Source organism: Eleginops maclovinus, chromosome 5 (genome assembly GCF_036324505.1).
Source record: "Eleginops maclovinus isolate JMC-PN-2008 ecotype Puerto Natales chromosome 5, JC_Emac_rtc_rv5, whole genome shotgun sequence".
NCBI classification, from domain to species: Eukaryota; Metazoa; Chordata; class Actinopteri; order Perciformes; family Eleginopidae; genus Eleginops; species Eleginops maclovinus.
In genome coordinates this window covers 18,018,291-18,042,939 of record NC_086353.1, presented here as the reverse complement: position 1 = coordinate 18,042,939, position 24,649 = coordinate 18,018,291, and the positions used below count along the sequence as shown (strand labels likewise).

The following is a 24,649-nucleotide window of genomic DNA, read 5'->3' as shown; positions in this document are numbered from 1 at the left end:
TTATTTTGTATCTTATCTAAGTGTTATCTACATAAATGAACATACACACGTTCAGGAGTAACTCACATCATTTATTAAATAGTATATGGTAGTCAGGCTAACATACCTGTTGAATTTAGTAGTGGGCTCTCGTTGCTACGGAAGCCTTGCTCGTCGCTAAGAGGAAACAATGGGAACTACTTCCGGGTGAATAAAGGAAAGCGGTATCCACGTGAATTATCAAAGAGTGCAAAGTAAGTTTACAGATCATCAGCTTAACATTTCAAAACTAACTGTTCAGCTTAAATAAATAGTCTTAACAGCTTGCTGACTCTTTAGTTTGTTTCTTTATTGGTTTAACCTTTTAACTACTTTTAACAAGTACACGTTAGCTGCCGCTGTTAGCTGCCAGCTAACATGGTGTACCAAGAGAGTGCTAAAAATAAACGTGGGCATCTTATTCAAAAAATGAAAGTTGTGTTTTTGCAATGTTATTATTCTAGATTTGTTAAATCGTAACTTGATGTCATGCATCCATTACTGATGTTGTTGACATCGATGTGTTCACTCACTGAAAGCATGTTCATTTCATTGGAGGGCAAAACAGATAAAAACACAACGACCTGTCCATGTTTTACACAACCGGAGAAGTGTACATGGATAAGTAGAACCTGCAAAAAAAGTTGCTCATGTGCAGTGTTTGAATGATCTGCACATACTGACACAAAAATGAGTTTGCTGATAAGTAAGAGTAGTAGTTGTTGTTGCATTCAAATTATAAACCTTTTAACACAATTCCCCTCTGTATCCAGCAGGTAAAGTGACTGGCCCTGCAAAAAGACATTGGGCAGCAGTTCCAGCTCAGCCAAACCCTTGGTTGGTATTTATTTCGCTGTTAGTCACACATAGAGCCTAATGTAAAATCTAAAGGTATTGTCTTACCGTATTTTTGTTTCTTTCACTAGATGAGCAAGTGGTCTGCTGTAGTGGAGTGGAAAGGGGGGAAAATGAAGATGAAGAAAGAGCAGAGTGAGGAGAAATGTGTAAAGGAGAAGAAACACAAGAAAGTAAAAGCCTCTCTGCTGGAAAACAACAACATAACTAATGAAAATGGGAGCCAAGTTGTTATAAAAAAAGAAAAGAAGGAGAAGAGGAGTGCAAAAGTAGATATTGTTATAGATTCAGAAAAGCAGTCTTCGGATGGAGCTGGTGACAAGGTAGAGAAGAAGAAAAAAAAGAAGAAAACTGCTTCTGAATCTCTAAATGGTGTCAATGGTTCTGATGCCAAGAAAGGAAATGACAATCAAATCAGTAAAAAGAAGAAGAACAAGCAGGTGGAAATGGAAGAATTCAGTTCAGTGAAAGAAGACGAAGAAGCAGAAAAGAAACAGAAGAAAAAGAACAAAGCAAAAAACAAGTCTGATCAAATTAAATCAGTAGATGGGGAGGAGGAGGAGGAGGAAGAAAAGCCTGGTGTAAAGGATGGTTTGCAGAAGAAAGCCAAGAAACGAAAAAACACTTTAGTAGAAAGCACAGAGGAGGTTGAGGTGAAAGTTAAAGGGAAGAAAAAGAAAACCATTGAACCTGTAGATGGTGACACAAAAAAGTCGAAAGTGGAAAAGAATGGAGTGATGTTAAAAACACCAGAGGTAAAAGATGTGAAGGTGAAAAATAGAAAGAAGTCAGCTGATAGTAAAAAAGATGGAAGTGAATTAGAAACAATCAAAATCAAATGCAACGCCAAAAAGAGCAAAGAAGCAACAGAAGAAAATATGCTCAAAAAAAAGAAAAAGAAATCTGCAGAGAGTGAGATCAATGTTATAGAGGAGGAAGAAAAGGAGCCAAAGACAAAAGGAAAAATAGAAAAGCGTAAACAAACTTCTGTGGAGGTTAGTGAACTAGAGGACACAGAGCCAAAGAAGAAGAAGAAGAAAAGGGGAAAGGGAGAGGAGAAAGAAGCATCAGAACTCAAATGTGATGAAGTTCAGGAGCAAAGTAGTGAAACTGCTGGCAAGAAGAACAAAAGAAGAAGGAGAAAAATTCCACTGAGGAGGAGAAACCGGTGGAGACTGTTAGGTCTGTAACTGTTGCCAAAAAGAAGAAGAAAGAGAAGAAGATTAAAGAAGAAGTGGAAGACCAACTTGTGAGTGTTTGTTGTTAGAAATGATCAACGCCATGCTTTAATGTTTTATGCTTTTTACATCGGAAGTGAACCTGTTTTTGTCATGTTTCAGGAATCACACAACGTCCTTGACGTGGTCTTCCAGTCGGAGAAAACAGAAACAGTGATGAGGTCAACATCAACCAGGTAAACAGGGTTCTCATGAGTCTGTGTGTTGATATTTATTGCTGTGGATAGAATTTCTGTAAATACTCATATTCAATTTCTTGCTTTTTTTAAATGAACGTGTTAACTACTTGATGCGTCATTTACACATAAAGCTTAATAAAGCGCGTGGTTGTTTGTCACAGGAAAGAAGACAGGCTTTACAAATGGAAGTCGACAGGGCCTCGCAGCCTCCGGCCAAACCAATGGTCAGTATTATTGCTTTTTCTATAGGAATTCAAATCTTGGATTTCCCTTTTTAGATGGATTTCTTTTAAAAGGGTACTCCAGTGTTTTAGGGTTATACATAATAAGGTTTAGGGACCTAAAAAAACCATCCTACTTTGCAAAGTTGGATAGTCCTCATCACACCACAGAGGATGCCACTTGTCGTGGATGACCTAATCACATTATTCTTTGAAAACAGATTTAACAATGATGGAACACTTGAGATTTTAGGCTATAATCACCCACATTTTCATAAGCATCCAGACCTGGAGAAGCCAATTTCGTGGGTCTGGTGGATTTGGAAAAAAAAACATTACTGATTTGGATGAGAAAGGATATCTTATATTATTTAAAGTCCCAACTAAACGTGTGGTTGTGGCCTGTGCTATCATTAGGTTGATTCCGTTTTTTATTCTCCGAGTAAAGTCACTTTTTTTCTTGTGAGTTTCTGAAATTTAACCAATTGAATCTCTTAGAATAACTGAACACAACCAGGGTTATTTTATCAGACTATGGAAAACTCCTGACAAACAATTAAGTGTAAAACCAGCAGAGAACTCCTTAGCACTTTAATTTTTAATATTTACCCCCAATATCTTTCTTTCTCAGGGCCTTGGCCAGTGGAGCACCGCAGAGTTCAACAGCTCTGAGAAGCAGCAGAAGTTCCTTCGGTTGATGGGCGGCTTCAAAAAGGGTTTCCAGCCGGCTACGGGCAGCGGCGGGACAGCAAACATGGCCCTGGGGAAGGGTGGACAGGAACAGTTGCAGCAAGGGCTTCTGGGAGAGTTTGAACGTGCACAGTCACGTCGGATGGACTTCAATAACAGGGGCACAGGACTCGGGTTTACTCCGGCTTCCAATAAGAGTTCTCCATTGACATCAATTCAAGTCGATCGATTCGTTTTGATGATTGATCCAAATGTGTTTGTGTGTCGATGGGTATGATCTTGAAATCATGTGCGTATGGTTGTGAAAACGTTTTCAAAATGCCGGACTATTATTCTTATTGTAGCTGGGCAACAGTTGGACTTAAGAGTTGATGCAATTTCAGTGGGTCACAACAACAGTTAGTATGAATGTTTAAAATATGTTTACCTTAAAAGGTGTTTTTGACAAATGTAATTTGCTTTTTAACTTCCATGAATAGTTCTGTGATTTTTTTTCTGTTATTTGGCATATAGTTTGATTACAAAGTACAAAACATCCTTTGCATCAGTGTGGGTAAAAAGAGGAAACTCGCATCAATGGCTTTTTATTTTGCAAACTTCAAGACAGAATGTAAATATGTCTGCTTATATATTGTCGGCTCATTCATTTAGTTTGGACAAAACATGAGGCTCTCTCAATCATATCACCGCCCTCTTAAACTGCTGCGGACAACACTTTGCAGAAGTGGGAAAGGTGTAAGGACAAATAAGCCTGAGGAAATGGATGTTTTTGTTACTTTATTGTACAAAATAAAAGTTGACAATACATTTCAAAGTGCAGCATTTTTGGTCAAATCAGTTTACTTTCAGACCAATAACAGCCACTTTAAATCATTTCTGGTTACAAATCTGTGTTTGCACCAACTGCTTCATCCTCAGAGTCACCTGATCATCGGCCATAATACTTGCAAAACTGAGTCAATGCTGCCTTTGTGAAACAGAACTTTCTTACACTTTTCAACATAGTGGACACTCACAAAATTGCGCAGCTACAATGTAACTTACTAAGTCAGCCAGGGTTGCCATCAAGCAATTGAAAGGCAACTTTAATAACTAATGTTGCTGATGCGTGCACTGAGCTAAAAATGCCTCTTACAACAGACACTACATTGTTTAGAATATGCCTGACGCTGATTCAGTGTATTCTAGCTGGACCAATCAAATCATGTCCAGAGAGCTATGAAAAAATAGAATTAGCCGACAGTACTCACTAATAAAATCTTTCAGAAAGCAAAACTTGTGAGGCTTTTTGTTCAGTGAGTGAAAGAGAGAGGTGAAGCTGTGTGTTCCTTGTGGAGAAATATGTTGTCTCATCATGCCTGTAGAAACTCCGGCTGCACTCGCGCAACTTTGCGGAATTCTTTGCTGTGCGTCTGCGGGCACTGCATCTCACACCAGCTGATGGGAACCATCTGGGCACCTGATCCACAAAACCAAAACGTGTTAAAATAAGAGACAATATAACTCAACACTGACTATGTTCTGTCACCTGACACTGTTCAATGCATTTAAATGATGGGTTCATACACCTTTTTAAACATCAAATTCAGAACTTTCCAGGCCCAATTGAATCCTTGAATCAAATTTCTCTGTCTTTAGTAGCTGTCTGACAGGCAACACTTCAGTAGATTAAAATGTTTTCAATTCGTTGGAATGAAAGCTCTTCGTCATGTACATTTCTTTCCTACCATTTCTACACAAAACTATAACTGGTTACTATAACGTAAAAAAAATCTTCTGCCAAACTGTAACAGCAAATGCTTGATAAATACGACTCACTTTCCTAATATCTGTCTCAAGGTTATCACACACATAATAACAAAGTCTATAACACCCCTGTTGTGCAATACAACTTATGTGCAATATATATTTACCGTTAATAGCTGTAAAAGAAATACTTCCACCTTTAATATTTTTACCTGGCTGCTATAATTTAAAAACTGATACTGGATGTGTATTTTTTAAATTGTGTAATTTCTAGTTTTCTGTTTACATACTTTTTATGCATGCTTCTTGAGAGATATTAAGCTGTCTTTGACTCTTTACCCCTCTGTGGGAATATAGGTGATTCTGAATCTAATCAGGGCAGTTGTCCTGCACCACCTGGTGTTCAATAGGGCACTTCAATCTGTGCAGTGCTGTGTTGTGTGTTTTGAGTTGTTTCGGAAAGTTACCTGCTTCACTGTGTGCCACCACCACCCCCAGTTCGTTCTCTGCCGTTGTCAACAGGTAGTTAGACTGCACGTCTCCGAGAGAAATCTTACACAGGTCAAGGGTTATCAACAAAGATAGTAAACAGCACACGTCAGAACTAATGCATTGCTCTTTTAACTTGCCTCAGTGAAAATCCAAAGTCACTTTTGATGAGTTTTTAAAAGTAACAAGTAAAAATGTGCATGTGTCACGCCCCCAGAGAGAGCAATAACAGATAACAGGAATTCTTTGTTCACTATCTCGGAGTCATTCAGAGTATAAAGGAATAACACAAAAGGCAAGCTGAATACTTTCCATAGCTGATAAATAGTTTTCATTCTTGAGATTGTTACTTATGCATTTTAAACCCGAGAGAAGGATACAACTTTGGCCAAGACTATGTCGCCAGGTCGGAAGCTTTTGTACGTCTCCACCTGTAACAATAACAACATAAGTTTAGCACTAAGCATCTTGTCTTTAGTTAAATAAGTAAACGTCTAATGATCTGATTCAAATCATGGATTCAAACACACCTTGTCTTTCTCTGTCGCGCGCACATCTTCTTTCCTGTAGAGTCAGAAAGAATTGGCTCAGTTTGGAGAATGACACAGAGAGAAATACAGTCTGATATCTTTAACCTTATTTTGCTAAGTAGACAATTCCAGAATTCCGAATGAGTCAAATAGTAGGTTTTCACACACTAGAAATGTGCAAAGGAAATATAAAAATACAAATAATAAAATATAATAAGTATGCCAAAATACTGTTGAAACATTTTTATAGTATTTCTGAATTAAAAGCCAGAGTCGATAGTCAGAGCAATGTTCAAAGGTTCACTGTTCAAAGTATGAGAAAGGTAGCATAGATTATCTTAAAGAGGCCCAATTATGCTTTCCCTTTCCTGTAGTGCGTTTTTATAGGTTTTTGTGCATGCAAATGGTCTGCAGAGATTAAACTCCCAAAGAACCCTTCAGAGAAAGTTTCTTTCTTTTTGAACATTAAAGCCAGGAAACATGTTTCAGTAGAGGCACAAAATACAAATATGAACCTGAAAATAAGCATACTAGAGCCCCATTAAGGTAACACACAGTGTCAGCGGGAGGAGAAAAGACTGTGTCAGTGAGTGTCCTGGACTTGTTGATGAGGACAGTAGCTGGCTTTGAGAAATTGTTTCTTTAACGTGAGGTTTCGATCGCAGCTTTATGCTATAGAGGGGTAGTTTACCTGATTGTTCCTCTGAAGCGGTCCTTCAGCGGTGTGGAGCCTACATAAAGGATATGGACTTTTGCGAACCTGGGGTTAATGCTGGTCACCTGTCCAAGCAAAAAACAGTTAAGCTTGAGACAAACAACAGATCTTTATCCAAACTATGCATGATCCCAATCAGATCATAATGGTAGCGAAAAAGTATCAGATTCCACTGCATACCTTACAGGTGACTATTGCTCCTACATCTGGTAGTAGTTGTGTTTCTGTTTCCCGCACAACCGAGATCACTGGTAACTTCAAAAGAGACACATTGAAAACAGCATTTCAGTTATTGTTGAAGTGAAAAAACAGCCGGAGGAATAAACCTGTCATTCTAAATATAGTGTATATTTCACCACATGCACTGAACAAACATATTTCTCTTCATTCACATTCATAAATGTTGTGCAACACAACAGCACTCCTCCATGGCTCATTGCTTCTGGAACTTTCACTAACACACACACACACACACCTCCTCGCCTTCGTTTTTCTTAAGCACATAGCCTGTGAGTGAGGAGTAAATGCAGCCGTGTCGCAGATATACTCCTGTGCCGGGAATACAGTCTTCTGTGCTGCAGAGCTTGTCACCTAGGGACAAACAAATAAAGGGGAAAAAGTGTTAGAGAAAAGGTCTTACATACTGTATTTCAGTTTCCTTAAAGTGCAGGTGGAACATTTCTGCTAGAATCTGAATAGGGAGTGAAATACCAAAGAAATGCTTTCACAAAGCAAATACCCAGACTAAAATGAGTGTGGCCTTTATGTAGTATGTTATTTTCTATATAGGCATCAGGATATTGTGTGTATTCCTACTTCAGTATATACATATTCTGCATTCCCAGCCTTCATGCAGATATATATTGGGGATACTTTTAATTCGTGGAACAACAACAACATCGATATTAGGAATAAAAGTAAAAGAAGTCAAGAAACAAAACAAAGTCCTGTCTGCACAGAAAATATGATTTACCTTGTACAACAATATGTCCAAAACAGTCCTTCATCTAAAAAGAAGGACAATTATTCATTTCTAAAAAAAACGTAGGCCTATCTTGTCCCTTTGAGTAACTCCACCTTGGCATAAACATGACATGAAATCCTGTGGGACTGACAACACCACATGCAGCTACTTTATATTTCTGGTGTTCATACGCAAGCTTAAAGCGTCAATAAGGTCAGACCTCAAATAATTGCTGGGTTTGAAACATTTTTGACATTTCCTACTGCACAATACAACTCAGCATGTTACATGGGTGAGTCAAAACAAGTGTGAGAAGGAATGCTGCTGTATGCCCGGGGCGATGGGCAGGGCAGGAGATGAAACGCTGTAGAAAGTAAAAGTCAAGAGCTGACAGATCTGAGCCAGAACAACGGTACATACTGAAATATATTTTCTTAAATATTAGAACCCAATTGACAATATCCGTCTGGTATTCACACGACAAAAAGAGCCACATATTTACAAGTAACTTAAAGTAAGATCACGGTGCTGAATCCAAAACCCAACCAACTCATGGTAGCTGGGAATAATTAACTGAGTTTAACACTGCCAGACTGCATGGTTGACTTTATTTTCTAGGACTATAGCGAAGTTAACTGAAGGCACCATTGACACAGGAGGACACAATGGTCAATAGTTTGGTTTAACTACACCCTAAGTGTTAGTAAAACATACATTTACGGGACTCACCTGGAACACACAGCTTCATGGGCGACATGTTTTCGAGAAGAGCAAATCCTCCAGTCGATTGGCTGTAACGAAGAGCTTGAGTCGATTCTGATTGGTCTGTGTCACGCTGAGCGGAAGAAGAAGCAAGACGGCCCAATCGGCCATTTTTGTTGAGGCAAACATGAGCACATGTCATTGCAAGACATGCAGCAAAGCAGAAACATCCACACATTTCATATATTACATAAGAACTGTTAACTACTTCTACGGCAACAGTTTTGTAACATTATGAATACTAATAATTATAATAAAAAGGAACACCATTGCTTAAACCACTGCATTTCCCCATGGGGATTAATAAAGGTACATTTTATCTTATCTTAAAATTAAAAATACATAGTTTTAGTTACATAAAGTACTGTCTTTTTAATGACAATTGTGAAAGCAATAGCAATATTCTAATTGGGTTGGTTTTATTTATTAATGTGGGGCATGTACTGATGGGGGATTAGGAATAAAACTATTTTAGAGGGAGAAGCATGGTGAAGAACAGCGACAGTTTCAAAAAAGTCTACCCATAACAAAAGGTGAATTTAGCATTTCTCCTAATAGGGGTCTCTAGTACCCTTAATATTAAAAACCATTGCATGTATTACATAAGTAACGTGGTCTTCCTTTAAAACAAAACCCATTGACTATTATTTTTTGAGGGACAAAACCCAACCAACGTCTCTTTAACTATACGATTCATGAAAACATAGGGGACATTTATGCAAGAAGATCATGTTCAACACAGATTAAACATCAAATTATGGTTCACAACATTTATTTATTTTTTCACAATGCCACAGCAAAAACATAACAGCAGTGCAGATCATATCAACCTGCCCTTTTAACAACAGCCAGTGTTTCAATAGGTTATACTGCTCCATCTGAGCTTCACCTACACGGATCAGAAATATGACTGATTACACGGGATGACTCTGCAGGATTAGTCTTTGTTTGTTTATAATTGCTGGTCCCGAAATATGCTTTTTGGTCAATACTTAAACCATATATATATATATATATATATATATATATATATATATATATATACATATATATATATATGTTTCAGTACTTCACAAAGTAAAGACTATTTAGTGTGCCAAAGCTGGGTTTCATCAAAATAAAGTGCACAATGTGTGTTTATGTTGATGGTAACAGTAATTGACCTGGTAATAATTTAATAACTGACACATGATTGATCTGTACTCTATCTCATCCAGAGGAAAGGGGGTCTATTTCTTGGCTTTGCCCTGAGCAGCCACAGCCTCCATGGCCTTCTTGACGGTCTCCTCATCTCCCAGGAACTGCATGGGTCCTAAAGGCTTCAGGTTCTTGTCCAACTCGTACACGATGGGGATACCTGTGGGCAGGTTCAGCTCCATGATGGCCTCCTCTGACATACCTTGGAAGGTAAAAAGTAACAGATATGGAGAGTTTATTATTTAATTGCATTGATATGCATTTTATAAATCTTATCAGACTTAATCATAGATCTATTTCAAGCAGTTGATCCGGTGCTCATGAGTTGAGATTAGCAAAGTACTAATATAGGTTATCTAATTATGAAACCCACTTTTACGCACATCTCTTGCGCATTATTCCTATAGTTTCACTGGTCTGAAGAAGGTTAACGTGATCATTCTTCAATGACCATTAAAAAATTACTGCAACTCAATATCTGTTAAATTCACATTGAAGCATATTTGAATCACTTTACCTTATATTTTGTTATTTTTTTGTTGCATCACAGATAGGTTGCACATCATTTGAAGTGTACATTCTATTTAGTTAAATACAAACAATGAAGCACCCGTACATTAGTTTATCATAAACCTTATGCGCAGTGCTGCCGCTGGCCAAATTGGGGCTCTAATCCATTTTGTCATGAGGCCCCTCTCGCATTTGCGCATAAGATGAGGCCGCCAGCGTAATATGAAGCCCTACGCACTGCGTTTGTACTGCGTATAGGAAGGGGCGGCCCTGACCTTAAGGTTTTCCTGTATAAGTTTGGATTAAAAAACATTTAAAAAAAAACCTTTTTCAATTGTAACATTTTTCAGGAGACAAATTTATTCAATGTTAGATCATTTTAAAGGTATCTTTATGTCTTTGGAATATTGTATGTTCCACTGTTGGAGGAGCCTGGGACTTCCAGTAAGATTTTTAATACCAACAACTACGCTGTAGCTATTGTGGCAAACGATAAGAACTTTGATGCTTGACTTTAACATAGGGTATAAAGTAATTGCACTGGAAAGTGGCTTAAAAGTATCCACTCTGTCTCTTACCCTCAAGGTGCTTGACAATGCCTCGGAGACTGTTGCCATGGGCAGCAATCAGCACCCTCTTTCCTTCTTTGATCTGAGGAACAATCTCTTCGTTCCAGAAAGGCAGAGCCCGGGCGATGGTGTCCTTGAGACTTTCACAGCTGGGAAGCTGGTCCTCTGTCAGGTCAGAGTAACGGCGGTCCTACAACAGAAGAATGTTGTCAAATGTGTTGCCTTACACTGACGGGATAAAGATGTCTGCATGTAAGACAGCACATGTTTTCTGGTGCTCCTACCTTGCTTATGGTCTGATAGAAGTCATGCCCCTCATCCATGGATGGGGGAGGAATGTCAAAGGAGCGCCTCCAGATCTTGACCTGCGCCTCTCCATGTATGGCTGCTGTTTCAGCCTTGTTCAGACCAGTTAGGCCACCGTAGTGGCGCTCATTCAGGCGCCAGGTCCGGTGGACGGGCAGCCACATCTGATCGATGCTGTCCAGAACAAACCACAGGGTGCGGATGGCCCTCTTTAGGACAGAGGTGTAGCAAATATCGAATTCATAGCCGGCGTCTGCAGTGATCAGAGACAAGACAAGAAAAAGAGAGAGGCTTCATTTAAATGTAAGAGCAGGGCAGCATACAAATAAAATATGTCTTTTAACACAAAGGAAACCTCAGCATTGTTTATTGCTTCTCTTGCAACATCTTTTGCTTTTGCTTAGTCAGGGGCAGGGCCACACCAGAGGACACTGGTAGGCTGTGGGCTCTGCAGGATGTGCCTGCAGAGGATCTTAGGGTCATACAAAATGAAATACATTAAATAAAACAGAGTGAAGCTCAGTTAATGGCAAAATGTCACTAAGTAAACAGCAGAAATCTATACTGATAGCAAAGGCTCTGTTGCTCTGCAGTCTGGCATTTTGCTCAATGTTTCCTTAGATCTTAGTGACCGATCTGAAGCAATAATCCTGGTGTCATCAAATGACAACATTTAGATTTGGTTAACATAAATCATTAACACCAATCATTAGAATACATTATTTAGTGAATCTGCTGGCTTGCTCACTTTTCACTCAAGAAATCGAAGACATTATATCCAAATGATGTCTAGGGGCTGTAATTTGAAAATGTACCTAATGTCCAAGTTAAATCATTGAGGATATTTCTCAATAGATGGATGGCATCATGACCTCCCCATGCTTACTTTAAATTCACCACACAGTGGATATTATGCAATTCCTAAAAACTATTGCAAAGGTCTGAGGTACCCTACGAGAAACATAAAGACTCATAAAGTGAGTGTCAGAATGTCTGATCATGCCATTTTGCAGCATCTACTTTCTGTAGTTTGTTATTACTTCAAAGACTAACCATACTGTACAACCAAATCATCACAGCGGTTTGGTCACTATACTCGGTCCCTCTTGCTGCTGGCTAGTCCTTTGTCGCAGTGGGCCCTGCTACCTGTTGTCTCCCTATTCAGCACAGTTGCATAACAAGCCCTGTCTTAATCCAATGACCGAGAGAAAAAGCCCGATTAGGCCCCGTGTCATTTATTATCTGGTACCTTTCAGGGCTTGCCCTCCTCTCTTTGCCTCGTGTTCTCCGGTGTCACTCAGGTCCGCGTCGAACCAGCCGCAGAAGCGGTTCTCCTGGTTCCAGCAGCTCTCTCCATGGCGGATCAACACCAGCTTGTAGGCAGCCATCCTCACACCGATGCCCTCTGCGCTGTATTTCCGGGAAATGTGACTCTGCTTAAGATGAGGCAGCAACGCCCGCAGATGTGTCCTGATTTCGCCGCAACCCAAAAGACGGCGACAAAGAAGAGAGTGCAGTATTTGTGTGTCTAAAGGGATTTTCTGTTGGAATTTAGTGTGAAGAGTATGCTGATCTGTCCGAATTTGACAGATCTCACGACACGAGCGCTCTTCCTGCCGGTTTCCACCAATCAGAAGGCGAGCTGTGTGCGCCGGAGGAGGAGGAGGAGGGAGGAGGATGCGCACAGAAGCACGTCCACACACGCCCAGCACTGCATCCTGCAGGCCGGGAAACTGCCTTCTGTGGTTGTAACCAGTTAGGTTGTAGCAATACTAGAGCAGAATTACTTTTATGGAAATAGCTTCCCTGCATTCATAATGTTACCTAAGAAAAAATACAATATTATCACCAAAGTATAGGATTTGTTAAGATCAAGTAGTAAAACAAATTCAAATAATAACAGGGTGATAATTAGTGATGTTATAATGTGTTTGTCACTTCAATGTTACTGTTGCCAATTTGTAAAGGTTGAGCTAATTTTGTATTACTTCATACCGCCTACACCGTAGGTTAAACAATAATAATACATCCTCCTTAAGTAGTTGACTTATATTTATAGACCCAAACATAGCAAAAGACAATCTAAACAGCTTTGAAAAGAATGTTTTTAATTGTAGTGTAATTTTACGGTATTGTGCAGAGACCTGAATTAATATTTACTCTTAATTTGCAATTTGCTCATGTGACTTTATGAGGACATAATGGACATATGACATGAACTTCCCCAGCTATGACAAACACTGACTGAATTGCTCATTGATTTCCCAAATACGTAGTGTGGTTGAAATATCCTTCAACAACTCTTCCTTCAAACCAGAATCAAAGGGGCAAATCAGTTTGACACTACATTTAGAGATATTGAGATATTAACATTGGTGACACTGGACATTTCAATATGTGTAATTCATGTTTGCCAATTTAATGTGCATTTATCATTTGTGTTTCTCATGAAGAAAGCTGCTCTTGAACATATGATGTAATTGTCCAGGGACACAGACAGAATACAGTTAAAACAATTGAGTTGAGTACTGACCAACCTTCAAAGAAAGTCATAATATCTTTCCATTATAGACTATTAGAATTATTTAAGTTTTTGTATGTAGTGTGTCAACATACTTTGGAATGTAATGTGGCTTTTTAAATGACATCAGGCCAACATAGTTTGTCTAGATTCATCTTAAAAATGGAAAAACAAATATTATTTCTCAACACCATAAAGTCACGGGGATGCATTTTTCACCAATGCTTTTTATTTTTATTGAGGAAATTGATTGAATTAAATGTGATCTCACGTGCCTTCCGTGGGTTGAACGATTGTGACCAATCAGCGGAAGAGAATTGGTTGTTGACAGGACATTCTAAATGATGATTGGTTAAAAATCAAAATACTCAACAGGTCCCGCCTCTCCCCGGAAGCTGACAGTCACCTGACTTTTCTTTTTCTCTCGGTGTTTCCTTGTTAGCCAGCTTCAGAGAGGCCAACAAAACAACGGTCACACTTTCTTGTTCCACTTCTATTTAGTCCTGTTTAATCTTTATCGTCCTTCTCCACGTGTTTAAACTTGTTATCTACCTCCAACATCATGGACGAGACGAGTCCGCTCGTCTCTCCGCTCCGTGACTCGGGTGATTTCAGCTACTGTCCCACAGAGCCCACCAGCCCCCGGGGCGCGTTTGGAAGCACCCCGGGCTCGGTGGTCCGTATCCCGGCAGGCAGTCCGGGGCGCAGCCGGGAGAGACAGCCACTCCTGGACCGGGGCAGCTCGCCGCGAGAGCCGCACAGGAACGAGTTCCCGGAGGATCCCGAGTTTAGAGAGATCATCCGAAAGGCCGAGAGAGCCATAGAGGAGGGCATCTATCCGGAGAGGATCTACCAAGGATCCAGTGGGAGCTATTTTGTCAAAGACTCACAGGGGGTAAGAGGAGAAGCTGCTAGCCTGCGTCAACCGATCACCCACTGTTGCTGTCATGTTAACGGTCCCTGTTGCTGTCTTATGACTGCTTTAAAGTGTGTGTGTGTGTGTGTGTGTGTGTGTGTGTGTGTGTGTGTGTGTGTGTGTGTGTGTGTGTGTGTGTGTGTGTGTGTGTGTGTGTGTGTGTGTGTGTGTGTGTGTGTGTGTGTGTGCTGCATGGCGGCAGGACTGTTTTGAAAAAACTGTTGGCCGCTTCTAGGAAAGGCAAAGGCCTCTTCCAACTAGCCTGGGATGACATGGCAAATAGGCTGTAAACTTGCCAACTTTATATATAAAGCCTGTGATGCCAACTCAAGATTAACCTTTACTACCAAACGACCAATTCTTATAAAAAGTGTATTTATTTCTAAGGGTATTACAACACTTAAAGTATTCAGTTACAATATACCATGTCAAAATAAGCTAAATGAATTGCCTAAAAAATGAGCAAACCAGTTGGATAAATGTATTCTTTGTTGTCAAACTCATCTTGTGTGCTTCAACATGAGTTTGACAACAGAGAACCACAGTTTAGGGTGTGTATACTCTCCAGGTGATGCACATCTTTTTGGAAACATAATCATCATCACATTTGAGTATTCTTTTACTTCCTAATCCTGTTACTTGGCTTCCCTTGAACATATCTTATCATCAACACAACTGTGGCTTTGCTGTTCAGGTCCTTCATGCTAAGGCAAGTAGTATTTTAGTGAAGGTCCACCAGCTGTCACTATGATGTGTCAATAATAGCTCACAGATAAGATGTAGCCTAAGTCTTGCAGGTCTGGACAAAGAGCAAAGTCTTGAGTATCTAATCAAAAATAAGATGCTGATCACAAATGTCTGCTTTGTCTCAGCTCTTATAATAAAGTGTTTCACAAACCGCTTCACGTTTAGGAAGAATTCATTGAATTAACTAATGGAAAACTATAGAGCCTTTCTTTTTTGCTTTTCTTTCTAAGTATTAAGAGTATTCTAGGCTGTGTGGGAGCTTTTTGTTCAATGACCCATGTCCCTTGCCCCTCCCACCTCTTTGGATTTCTTTCTTTAGTCACCAGTGTGCTAAGTAGTCATGTGCTTCTTCTCTGTGAGGATATAATTCTCTTCAATGAACAAGTTTAATGTTGAAATCGAAGTAAGTGTGTGTGTCATAGTAGCGTAATGAAACGTGATTTCTGTGTACATTTTTAAAGTGACACCACAACACAAATCGGTCTAACAATCCTTTGTAGGCTTTAAAGAAAGTTTCTAGCTTCTCTTTTGGCTTGGACAACGTCTATTCATGTCAGCTATATGGACAAGGTTTCACTTTTCAAGAAGTCTAATTTGAAACAACTTTCTGATAAATAATCCACCTATTCAGTGTCCTTCTTGGAACTTTGTATGTTTTACATGTGTTTTCAAGTTTGCAGAGGAGAATGATGACAAGGAATTTAAATATTTAGTTGTTTAATCCCCGACCAAACTTATCTCTAAACTTTCCCTATCTTAATTCTCTTTGGATAGTGATTCTTTGTCGTCTCTCCTGGTTTTCCGTCTCATTGTCCCCACTCTGCCTCCCTCCACAGAAAATCATTGGTGTGTTCAAACCTAAAAATGAAGAGCCCTATGGCCAGCTGAATCCAAAGTGGACCAAGTGGCTCCAGAAACTGTGTTGTCCCTGCTGTTTTGGCCGTGACTGTTTGGTCCTGAACCAGGGTTACCTCTCGGAGGCCGGGGCCAGCCTTGTTGACCAGAAACTGGAACTCAACATAGTTCCAAGGACCAAGGTACGGACACACACAGTGCTGCCTCTGCGTCACCATAACAATTAACCATTTGGAAAAAGACTGCCTCTCTTTATCAATCTTTTGCGGTCTAGGTGGTCTACTTGGCTAGTGAAACATTCAACTACAGTGCCATAGACAGGGTGAAGTCAAGAGGAAAGAGGCTAGCCCTGGAGAAGGTGCCTAAAGTGGGCCAACGTTTCCACAGAATTGGACTACCACCCAAGGTAATATGATAACATGTTGTATTACAAAGGTGATAAGTTATTTATTTATTTGGAGTGTTGTGATTGGTTGGCCTGCTCCGCATGAAAGTGTATTTGTCAGCCTTACATCATCTTTAACATGCTTTTCTCTGCAAGTCCTACATTGACAGATACAGATTGTCCTTGCCCCCATTCACATATGCAGAAAATGTGTGAATGGGACTCACTATTTAATCCATGATCTTTTGCTTTCCCACCAGGTCGGCTCCTTCCAGCTCTTCGTCGACGGATACAAGGATGCAGATTTCTGGCTGCGGAGGTTTGAAGCAGAGCCTCTGCCTGAAAACACCAACCGTCAACTGCAGCTGCAGTTTGAGCGTCTCGTAGTCCTTGATTACATCATCAGAAACACAGGCATGTAGTCACCCTGTGCAGTGCTGTCTGGGCTCTTTCACCATAACAGGCAATGCACTCAGCAAAGTGAACATGTGTTTGAATGGGTTAGTTATTAAGATGTTGTCATACAGAGTCAATTACAGTCTTGAATGTATCCCTGGCTTTTAATATGGTAATTTGGGTTGTTCAAATTTGAATTATTCTTTTTGTGCATTCTAGACAGGGGAAATGATAACTGGCTGCTGAAGTATGACTGTCCCATGGACACTGTTGGGAATAAGGTAAGGACGCACAGAAACAGCTATAGTCTTGACATTCTTTTTTCTACAATGCTGTTGGCCCTAATGACTGAATATGTGTTTGTTTTATACATTTTTCTCTGTAGGACACAGACTGGGTGGTAGTAAAGGATCCCATCATCAAGCTGGCAGCTATAGACAATGGCCTCGCCTTCCCCCTCAAACACCCAGACTCCTGGAGAGCCTGTAAGCACCTACATAGTGATTGTTTTTAACCAATCACTGCTCACCCTCGGCAGGGTGATGAATTCGAACAAACTATCTTTTTAACAGTGTGTCCAGAGAAGGAATTTTATGTACTTGTCACTATTAATATCTTCTTACTGCTCCTTTTTTTTCCATCATACTTTGATTGCAGTTAAAGTTCCTTTTAAGCTATTCCGTCACTGTATCATTAACTCTCCAGCTGGTTCATGATCATTAAGACACAGTTTAATTTTCCAATCACCAGACCCGTTCTACTGGGCGTGGCTATCCCAGGCCAAAGTTCCTTTCTCCCAAGAAATCAGAGAACTGGTCCTGCCCAAGCTCTCTGACCCAAATTTCATCAAAGACCTGGAAGAGGATTTGTACGAGCTTTTTAAGGTATGAAGGGACTCGAATGCCTGTCAGCTTTTTTGCGTAGCATGATGTTAAAATAATCAGAGCGAATGCAGTGTAAGATGCAAGATGGAGAAGAAGATGACACAGTTCTTTGGCTGTAAAATATTATGAATAACATGTTTATTGTCTAATGTGTCTTACAGAAAGACCCTGGTTTCGACAGGGGACAGTTTCACAAACAAGTAGCCGTAATGAGGGGGCAGGTGAGTTTTCTCCTCCCTGTAGGAATCTCACCAGGCATAAATGAGAGATGATATGTTTTAGAAATGTTTTACACCTTGTTTCTACACAGTTCTGTATGTTTCCTTAATCCTGCATAGTAGTACACACCTTTAGTGTTTTTAAAAAAGGGAAATGCATCTCAATAACGGATGGATAAAAACGCCCCAGCAGAGATGGGAGAAAATGTTGTTCAATTGTGGTTTGTTTTTTCGTACCTATTTTTCTTTACGTGGCATGGGCTATGTACATGATTTTAGTTAAAATTACCGATGTCGTTGAATTAGCTTAACTAGTTTATTTTACAGTAAAACAATTACATAAAGATACAATTACCATATTGAAATGTGGCTTTAAACATACTCTTTCCGTCTCTTTTTTATCCCAAGATCCTGAACCTGTGCCAAGCCCTGAAGGACGGTAAAACCCCCCTGCAGTTGGTCCAGATGCCCCCAGTAATCGTTGAAACAGCCAGAGCACCTCAAAGAGCCAACAGTGAGTCGTACACACAGAGTTTCCAGAGCAGAAGACCCTTCTTCACCTGGTGGTAGAAGTGAAAAAGTGTAAATGATGAGGAAGAAAAAAGCGGGGAGCAGGAGCGAGGGAAGGAAGGAGCAAAAAAACTGTCAACGTAATACAGAGCAAATTCTGATCCTGAAAATGGAAATAATGATCGACCGGCCCTCCTCCGATGAGTGAGTGGGTGGAGAGATGAGGCCAAAAGAGGAAGAATTTCACAACATATCTTTCCTGTTTGCCTTGTCTTGTGCCTTGCGTGGATGTCAATGAAGGGTAACGCCTAAATGATAGAGATTCTGTAGATTTCTGCGAGAAAATACCTATTTTCAGTGCGGTGTCAGACTTTTCTTTTGGACTCCTGAGTAAGTGCAAGTAAAGTTTACCCACACACATGCACGCCATTCAGTAGCCTCTCATGCTTTCCTTTTGGATGGGAGGTGTTGCATTCCATGTTGGTTTTGTCTTCATACCTTCGCCTTTTTAATATTCACCTGCATATATCCTCCCACACAGTTAAAAGCCCTGGGCTGGCAGAAGCATGGCTGAGGATTTTTTTAACAAATACGAGAAGTGTTCCTTTTGTTCTAAACATTTAAGGAACTGGGCTTTCAGTGGTGTGCTATGTCTTTACACAATGAACAGTCATGGCTTCACAGTTACTCGTTGCACCTCCTAACTGTTCAGATTGGGATCTGCAAGTCATCTGGAGTGATGTTACAAAGCAGAGGCCCTTTTTGGTGAAAAACAAAAACTGTTTAAGCTAAGATAACTGTGACCTTCTTTCCACCACCTACGCTTGACATAATTTGTGAAAATGAGAAAATGATCCCGTCTGTAAGAGGGAGAATGTGGAGGGGGGGTCGGTGATTCTCTGTCCACAAACTCCTTTTTTAGGACATGTTCATTTTTTGCTAATTTTCTGATTCTAAGAGTGGACCTCAACAACGTAGGTAACTTTCTGCTGTACAGAACTGACATGAAATGTATTGTGACAATGCACTGTATAATTTGTATGTAATATTTAATGATAGATTATAATTAAACATATTCCGCTAATTCAGATGACGTGTGTTTGTGGATAAGAAGAGTTTACAGTCTCACAAATCAAATATGAAAAATACATCTAGACCATACAGATCACCAGTGCTTAATTGTTGATACATGAACTGTTGATATTACAATGGAAATGGTCACATTCGCTGGTCATGGTATCATTTGCTGATGGTTGATGGCTCATGTTTGTGTTAATTTACAGTTTTATATCAACAGCTTATATAAAGACTGTTAAAGGAGTCACTAACTGGGTTTCCAAAACATACTTCCTGAATTTTGAGAAAGGAACAATGTTCGGTATTTCCTCTCAGGCTTTGTGTTTTTATATGGAAATGAGCAAAAGAGTTGAACCCAAAATAATTAGTACTGGACCCAGTTCCCTCCAGCTTATTGTTTTGGTTTAATAGCGAGCAACTTTTCTATTTTGGTCTAGTTTAGCGTTTATCATTACAATTTGCCCTGTTTTTCTGAATTACCAAGACGTCTCAAAATCCAAAGAGAAGCTTTCAAGTAAATGTAAGAGCTGATATAAAGGAAGCAAACGTATACTGTTTAGTTTCATCCAAGTGGCCTCTTACTAGGTGAGTGCAACCTGTGCACAATTGCCTGGTTCTCTCTTGAGTCAACATAGGCAGCCCGAATGCATTTCAGATGAGTCATCTTAAAGCCATGTTCGATGCAACATCAGTTCACATGATCCTGGAGAAACGTTATGTTAACAGTCTGTGGGAGAAACACATTGTCCAGAGGATCAAAAGGGCTTTAAACTAATAAAGTGTCACCAAAGTTATCCTGAAGGGGACTTCAAAGTTAAAGGATTCATAACCCATCTAATAACTGCTAAGATATTTCAGACTGGACCACAGAGTTGTGGGAGACAGAGCCACATTGCAATCTGTATCGCGAAGAAGAAGACATAGTTTATTGATCCCTTACAGGAAAATGTCTTTCCCCACTCTGTTGTGTTTACACACACAGGGAGGATATAGATGCACAAACACAGAGGATATACAGGATATCATGAATCTAATTTGGCAAACAAATAGTTGCACTGCACCATTTTGTTATAGCCACAATGCCCTGTAGACTTGCACCACCATTTTGACACTCTGTGGCACTTCATTTCTCCTCCAACAAATCTAATCACATCTCACTGAGGAATGTTGAAAGCATGACAGTGTGTGTAGGTGGAAAAGGAGAGTCTTGTGAGGTCATGCTGAGTTTGTTAGAACATGACAATTAACACACTGCATTTCATGACATAAAAGGAGTCTGGAATCAATTTACACAGGGCCTGAAACACTATTCAGTTCAACTGGTTGTTTATATAAATGAAAGATGATTAATAAAAATAGAGAACAAAGAGATTGAAAGACTGCATGTCTCCTCCATTTAACTCCTCATCTACCTCTCACTTTTCACATCCTTTCTTTACTTTCCCTGGCCTTGTGCCATTTCACACTGTCGCTAACCTGAGATATGCTGATGGTTTGAGCCCCTTGTTTTCTCTTTTTCTCTCTGAACTGATACCTGCTTCATTCCTTGCTCAAACTCGGAGCCACACCAAGGCCTGGGCAAGCCCTAACTCTTCCCCACCTTCCTCCCTGTCCTTCTCTTTGCTTCCTCTCCCCTCTAAAAATCAGCATCCAACCCTCGCCAAACCAGCTTTAAGGATGTTCGAGCATCCAGACTTCCTGCTTCACCTCAGAGAAGGTGCATGCTCGGCCATGCTGCAAATATGGAGAGCTTCCAGGCCTGATTCTTATTTAAGAACAGGTGGATGTGGTTGAGGTAGGTGAGCTGAAGAGGGGAAGGAGAGACATGAATTTGCTCAAACTAATAAGATCACAGACACAAGCACAGATCAAGCCTTCAACCAGAAGACACATTTCCATGGCTGCAACCAAAGACAATAGTTAGTTTTTTGTCTGAAAAAGTGAGATCTCATTATTACGTTTCTTTAGGTGGTCACACACAACTAAAAAGGTAAGATTTGAGAAGCTTAGCTTTTTGGAGATACTGACAATCATGGAAAAGGGACACCAGATTGTTTCTCTAGCTTATATTGCATACAAGTGGATAGCTATAGAATACATAAGTATGCTAGGCTAAGTAAACCACAAGAAGGGTCATATGGTTTTGCTAATTGTTGGTTTTTATTTGTTATCTAATTTCCTTTTAACATCTCCTTTAATTAACTTTTTTCCCTGAGTCCCAACTATTTTACTTTTTTTTAAACAGTTTTGTATCTTTATCTTTATCTTTATGTAGCCTACCATAGCAAGTCCTATATACATTCATATATATATATTACTTCAAAGTAAACACCTGTACAAATATTTTAAACATCATTAGTGATGATAGCACAAGTGCTTCCCTTCCCTTCTTTCGTTACTTATGAGACAATGTACCACCAGCAGAAAAACAGACATTAAGAACGTCATCAATGCAGCATCCAGGTTATAACCTTCACACGTGCTAATGCTGAGTCGACCCACTTTCAACAGTCACTGGCAAGCGGAGCCGGGTGGAAATGGGAAAGAATAAGTAATCCAAGTAATCCATTGATGACGTCAGTGTTCGCCACATACAAAGTGCCAGTTTGAAAAGACATTAAATATACACAATTAGACATTACTTTCTTGGTTTCTGATATTTTTGTTTTAAGTTTCTACAAAAACTGCGTACTACTGTGTGCCTAACATATGATCAGTGCTGACAACTTTATTTATCCTAAAGAAAAATATGTGGCTTTGAAAACACACAATAAAGATAGCCTTTGTGATAAATAGTATACTGTGTAACAATAGGCCACCAAGAGGTGGTGCCATTTTTACACTCCACTGTTATAGTGATGCCCATGTGTTTCATTTTGGAAGTTGGCTACTCAGACTCCAGCCTGCACGCTGAATATGAATATATTCAAGGCACATGGTGTATTAACAAGTTAAAAATAAATAGTTAAAGGACCCCTATTATTCTACTTTTCAGGTCCATATGTGTATTTTGTTGCTCCATTATGACATGTTTTCATGCTTCAATGTTGAAAAAGCGCTTTATTTTCCTCACACTGCCTGTACATAAATGACCACCTTTGCAGAAGCGCACTCTGCTCTGATTGGTTAGCTGGTGACTCTGTTGTGATTGGTCAACGCTTAGGAGTTTGTCAAATGCCCGCCCCTGAAAAAACTGAAAAAATAGCATCGCTTCTTGTGCCGTACCAGTTTATTACAAATAAATAATGATAGATTATCAGTGATCATTTCAAAGTGACACAGAGACATCAGATTAACCTTCAGCTGCGTTTGTATGACCTTGAACACAACTTTTGATCACAAACAGCAAAGACTGTTTATAGCTATGGCTCTGTGAAGCAGTCTTGCTCTTTCTTGGTGATAGTTCAGTGAGTTGTGTTCATACAGTGGTGAGACTAATACCAATGGAATCCGTGGAATCTCAGGCTGCATATGATATGTGGTTTGTGCAGATAGCATGAAGTAAAAAAATCGCCGTAGCTCACTCGGTGCTATGTAGCGTTAGCTCGTTTCAGTGCTGATTTAGACGCTTGGTGTTAGAATTATGTTTCGTTTTGGTAAAAATGGTTAGGTCTGGTAGCTGAGTTTCTTCCCGTTAAGTGGGTATGGCACATTAATAGGTTGTTAAATGTTAACATGCCCTGAGACGCTGTTTCTTACAAGTTGCTGCGTCTGGGTTTAAGAGGTTAACGTGTTGTGATGAAAAACCATCGCCGTGTTTCTGCACAGTTCAGGTAAAGAGCCGCAAGCAGTGTGCTTGCGGCTCAACTCCCACAACAGCTCCACAATTCATCTGCGTCTGAAAAGCGGGTCTGCTAGTCACCGGATTTCGTTCTGCCTGGTTCTGTCAAAAATTCTATGGGCGGTTACAAGCCAAGTGGGCGGAGCCATGAATAATAATTAAGCTTTGCCACGACACACTGACGGAGACTTCAGATTGGCCCATATCTTCCGCCTATTTTCTTTAATTAGCTATTGCATACAGCAGACAAGTTCCGTAGTTTTCAAACCTACCATGGTTCACAAACTCATATTGACCTATCTTATGTAAAAAACAACAGGGAAACACTTTTTTTTAGTGGAAGGTCCCCTTTAAAAGTGTAGAGGGAGTGTCAGACGTATTTGTATAAAAAATAAAGGTGTAAAGGAAAATAAAGGTGTAAAGGTAGCTTAGCACAAGTATGTTCTTTGTATACAGGCTGTTAAGAAATTGTTGTAAGAACAAGAACCATTTCTGTCACACCCTGAACTTATCATTTATTTTTTCTGTTTTATTCTTATAGAGCCTGAACGCAACCTAATTAAAATCAGACGGTTAACAGGTGTGTATTTGCTACTTCAGGTGCACGTGGACGATTTCTCTTAAAACGTCCAACGGTGGTTTATTTGGTGTCAGAAGCAGAAACAGGCCTGTGTCTTTAAAAGCCAAACATGAGTGGGCTTTTTGCTGGACTACTGCGCACTCGACGGACTCTTGCTAACCGAGCAGGTGTGATGATGAAACAACGAGCAACTTATATCAACTCCAAACCACCTAAAGATAAGATTGGAGCTGCGGTAAGTTTTCAAAATGAGCTCTGGTACGTTTTCCAGCAACATATGAGCTAACTGTCCTCGCTTTAACGTGTTGCTGACTAGACAGTTCTGGAAGTAAAATGGCTCTTTTCTCGCAGGAATCTATGTTCGTGCTGACAGTGATGACTGCGACCATCCTCGGACCTTCTGGTTGGATACTTGCGCATTTGGACTATTATAGAAGCAGGGGCTGATGGACGAAGCCATGAACGCAGCGTTTACCTGTGTTAAAGCCAGACTGCCTGGTGTCAAAAAGGCTATTAACTATTTCTGACATTTTGTGAACATAATAAACTTTAGTTTCTCAATTTCACTTTGTCAGTTTCTATTTTTGTCATTACCTGGCAGCAGAAATGGGAAAAGTACTCCGATCTTGTACTTGAGCAAGAGTAGAAACACTCAGTGTAGGAATACTCTGTTACAAGTAAAAGTCCTGCATATCAAACTTGTACGTAGTTACTTCCCACCTCTGGCTGGCAGGGGTGTAACCCCAACCAGCACATGGTGAAGAGTAGGCTACTTCACTTAAAGTTATTA

The 24,649-nt window shown here is 39.9% G+C and overlaps 4 protein-coding genes across 7 annotated transcripts; 2 read left to right on the top strand and 2 right to left on the bottom strand.

Moving 5' to 3' along the window:
• Positions 1–125: 125 nt before the first annotated feature.
• Positions 126–4,476, top strand: knop1 (lysine-rich nucleolar protein 1). The gene is given in 9 exon segments (XM_063883997.1): positions 126–233; positions 792–855; positions 945–1,995; positions 1,998–2,122; positions 2,214–2,256; positions 2,259–2,287; positions 2,452–2,514; positions 3,143–3,395; positions 3,398–4,476. Coding segments are annotated over 7 exon segments (1,614 nt in total). The 5' UTR covers positions 126–233; positions 792–855; the 3' UTR covers positions 3,448–4,476.
• On the bottom strand, positions 3,962–8,532 carry exosc1 (exosome component 1). The gene is made up of 8 exons (XM_063883999.1): positions 8,375–8,532; positions 7,157–7,272; positions 6,862–6,936; positions 6,658–6,746; positions 5,967–6,000; positions 5,817–5,867; positions 5,415–5,499; positions 3,962–4,660 (listed from the first exon to the last, which is right to left on the bottom strand). Exons 1-8 carry the CDS (start codon positions 8,400–8,402, stop codon positions 4,554–4,556), a joined length of 585 nt encoding a protein of 194 aa, XP_063740069.1. The 5' UTR covers positions 8,403–8,532; the 3' UTR covers positions 3,962–4,553.
• A 630-nt stretch (positions 8,533–9,162) lies between these two features.
• Positions 9,163–12,622, bottom strand: pgam1b (phosphoglycerate mutase 1b). The gene is made up of 4 exons (XM_063883262.1): positions 12,239–12,622; positions 10,968–11,242; positions 10,693–10,873; positions 9,163–9,806 (listed from the first exon to the last, which is right to left on the bottom strand). The coding sequence occupies exons 1-4, from the start codon at positions 12,375–12,377 to the stop codon at positions 9,637–9,639; spliced, it is 765 nt and encodes a 254-aa protein (XP_063739332.1). The 5' UTR covers positions 12,378–12,622; the 3' UTR covers positions 9,163–9,636.
• A 1,208-nt stretch (positions 12,623–13,830) lies between these two features.
• pi4k2a (phosphatidylinositol 4-kinase type 2 alpha) lies at positions 13,831–24,420 on the top strand. 4 transcript variants are annotated; one of them, XR_010165829.1, is made up of 11 exons: positions 13,831–14,405; positions 16,010–16,210; positions 16,303–16,434; positions 16,674–16,831; positions 17,033–17,090; positions 17,195–17,294; positions 17,560–17,693; positions 17,855–17,914; positions 18,320–18,811; positions 23,880–24,094; positions 24,211–24,420. XR_010165829.1 is itself a non-coding variant. In XM_063883261.1 (9 exons), the coding sequence occupies exons 1-9, from the start codon at positions 14,073–14,075 to the stop codon at positions 18,479–18,481; spliced, it is 1,338 nt and encodes a 445-aa protein (XP_063739331.1). In that variant the 5' UTR covers positions 13,847–14,072; the 3' UTR covers positions 18,482–19,509. The 4 variants fall into 4 exon arrangements, 1 of the variants encoding a protein (XP_063739331.1); XR_010165827.1 differs by having other exon boundaries at positions 13,847–14,405; positions 16,674–16,827; positions 17,029–17,090; XR_010165828.1 differs by having other exon boundaries at positions 13,847–14,405; positions 16,674–16,827; positions 17,029–17,090; positions 23,821–24,094.
• Positions 24,421–24,649: the final 229 nt, after the last annotated feature.